We start from the raw sequence: 2,977 nt of genomic DNA, 5'->3' as shown, positions 1-2,977 counted from the left end.
CGCTTTCATGTGGCGCGCTCTGCGCCAGACCGACCTGCTGGAACGGCCTCGCGCCTCGTGCATGTGGAGTTATAAAATGATCTTAGGAAACGAAAACACGAGAAGCATTCGTCCGACTGAGGTGCTAAGGATAACTAAAGAATATGAAGCATCTGCTCCAAAACATTGAGTAAGGCAGTAACTGATGCAAGCCGGATGTAACGCTGACCCTCATAGAGCATGCAGAATAATGTTTCTAGATTCAGTGCAATTATGTTTGCATGTATATTAAACAAGCAAATCACTGATATACAGAATAATAAAACGACGAAAAAACAACTCACTGTTTTTGAATCCAGCTCGTGTCTGTTTTGGGCCAAAACTTTATCCACACCGGTCTGGTCTACATAGGTGACAAATCCAAACCCCCTGCGCAAAAACAGTGCATGCACAAACATTACGCATAAGAATTAAGTTACAAAACACACATACAAACAAGTCAGCAGTGGATGTGCGCGCGCCTCCCCCTCACCTCGACCGCTTTGTAACCGGATCCCGCATCACCATACACTCCTTCACCTCGCCGAATTTACAAAGTATTCCTTCAGCCCTTCTGGAGAAAGAAAAACACAATGCATTTATTTCATAACAACAGTTTCGTGACGCAAATAACGTTTGATGTACCTTAAACCAAAAGTTTGCTGATATTAGTTCAGCAATGAGAATTTGCATCTCAACAAAAGTGCTCATTATAAAGCTCTGGTGAGCATTCTTATTTTAATGCTCTAAAGCTAAGCTGAGTATTTGAATAACAACACAGTCATGCAACCAGAGATTTTCCACACTGCATGTTGCATTTATTCAGCCACATCAGTGCTTCCTAACTAGTGCCCTTGCTTTCACCTCAAATCAACACGAGCTCACTATATATATCGTCTGGAGCTTTCGTGGAAGTGTTGCAAGAGACGTTTTATGATAAAATATGCCGAGTATTGATCTATACATTTTCACCTATATGCAAAGAAAAGCTAAAGCATTAGGCTCTGTCGTTGAATACATGCTTTGATTTCTTGGTGCATTGACTATTTGCGTTCTGTCAAACCAAACAAACACAGAAAGAAGAAAAGCTCCTACGAGCTCAAAGCAGACCATGCCTGAGACTTTTTGTGGAAGTAGCACGCAGGACAGAAGATCACGCGTGTCTCACCTTGTGTCGTCTGCCAGCTCAACCCGCCGATGAACATTTTGCTGAAAGGTGAAAAGGAAAGTCAGATCAGACACCTGAAAGTCTTCTGAAACGCTACCGATTACTGGTGCATGTGTAAATACAGTAACCAACAACCCAAAATCGTAATAAATTAAGCGGAAAAGTGTAATTCGGCCATGATGGATGGATGGGTGCCGTTATTTCCAATGAAAACGCAGAACTGATTCTTTCCTCTCCGTTAAAAAGTAACAAGTTCGATCATCACCGTTTGAAAAAGCAAAATGGAATGTAATAATATAATGTGTTGGAAACAATATAACAGTTCCAAATGTAACAGATGGAAAACAATGTAACAGCGCGCGTCCTGGTAAGAGGGAGAATGGAACAATGTAACAGTGAGGCAGGCTTCTGACTGTTACATTGTTTCCATTTTCGCTCTTTCGTAAAGGAACCCGCGCTTGTGTATTTTGTCTCCGGTGGTCTCTTTCCTCTTAGTCCCAGAACTCTCGGGTTTAAATGAATAGATGTATATATAGATCTCCCTCCCGTTCGCGAGGAAAAGTCAAGCGGAGCGCGGAGCAAGAAAGCTTTACCAGGGGTCGTGTGGGGAGTCCTGCGTGGAGGACGACAAGCTGCTCTGACTCCCTTCTGTGTCCATTCCCGTGTCCCTCTGTTGCCCGGACTGTGAGCCGAACGGGAGCCAGGACTCTCCAACTCAAGAGCGGGTGGCCCGAGGGGGTGGGGGAGGGAGGGCCCGTCTGGAGGAGGACGGGCCAAGCGTGAATTACGCACACACGGAGGCACCGCCTCCCGCTTGACTTTTCCCGGACTCTAGTAGTCTGCCCCGCCCCCTCTTTCTCCGAGGCCCCGCCCACTTTAATCTGCTGTTGTACAGTAAACGTAGACGAAACGTGGTCATTCTGAAGAAAAAGACAGACAGGCAGACGATAGATAGATAGATAGATAGATAGATAGATAGATAGATAGATAGATAGATAGATAGATAGATAGATAGATAGATAGATAGATAGATAGATAGATAGATAGATAGATAGATAGATAGATAGATAGATAAACAACACTATAGATTGCAATATATATATATATATATAAAATAAAAAGTAAACAGTGATACAGATAATATACAGATAGACAGACAAATACATATTAAGACTGTTGTGTCTATTGTGTGTACTATCAACCAAACCAAACCAGCCACGCAGCATCAGGCTGAGTTTGGTGATTGGTAGTCTGGATTTCAGAAGGCCTGAATTGGCACAAAGTCAAGACCAGGTGATTGGTGGTTTGCATGTGTGGGTGGGGCTTACAGACTGACCACAACCATTTGTAGTCCTCAGGGAGGTGTGCATTGTTCCTCATGAACATCAGCATCTCACGTGGTATTGTTATCATTCTAATGTTCTGCTATTTTGAAAATAAGTAAGTACTGACATTCAGAGGTCAGACTGAAAAAAAAAAAGTTTAATAATTCGGAATATTAAAGCCTATTTCAAAATATATTTACTGGCTCTGAGCACATTTACCTTGAAACGTAATAAAAAAATGAAATAAACAATTTATACAAAACTATGTGGTTCACAAAACATATCATGCACAAGTAAAATGTGGATTTCATGTTTACTCATGAAAGTATTGTTTATTTCAATAAAGCACAAGAGTAACATATAACCAACCTGGTCTGTTGGTGATTTATTTTAACTGTTTCTGCAATTTCTGGAGCAAGCTCCCAAAAATTTTACTCACCAAGGCACTTGTGCTGTGGTGATATGA

The 2,977-nt window shown here is 41.8% G+C and overlaps 1 protein-coding gene across 1 annotated transcript in view; it reads right to left on the bottom strand.

Annotated features, from left to right (window-relative positions):
* The window catches only part of LOC113073203 (RNA-binding protein Musashi homolog 1-like), a 37,385-nt gene extending 35,454 nt beyond the window's left edge, over nucleotides 1-1,931 (bottom strand). The window contains 5 exon segments of the mRNA XM_026246087.1: nucleotides 324-408; nucleotides 512-572; nucleotides 575-592; nucleotides 1,187-1,227; nucleotides 1,780-1,931. Coding sequence (XP_026101872.1) covers nucleotides 324-408; nucleotides 512-572; nucleotides 575-592; nucleotides 1,187-1,227; nucleotides 1,780-1,844 — 270 coding nt within the window. The 5' untranslated portion in view covers nucleotides 1,845-1,931.
* Nucleotides 1,932-2,977: the final 1,046 nt, after the last annotated feature.

This window comes from Carassius auratus, chromosome 5, assembly GCF_003368295.1.
Source record: "Carassius auratus strain Wakin chromosome 5, ASM336829v1, whole genome shotgun sequence".
In the NCBI taxonomy this organism is placed as follows: domain Eukaryota; kingdom Metazoa; phylum Chordata; class Actinopteri; order Cypriniformes; family Cyprinidae; genus Carassius; species Carassius auratus.
Note: the sequence above shows the minus strand (reverse complement) of the source record. Positions and strands in the feature narration are given on the sequence as shown.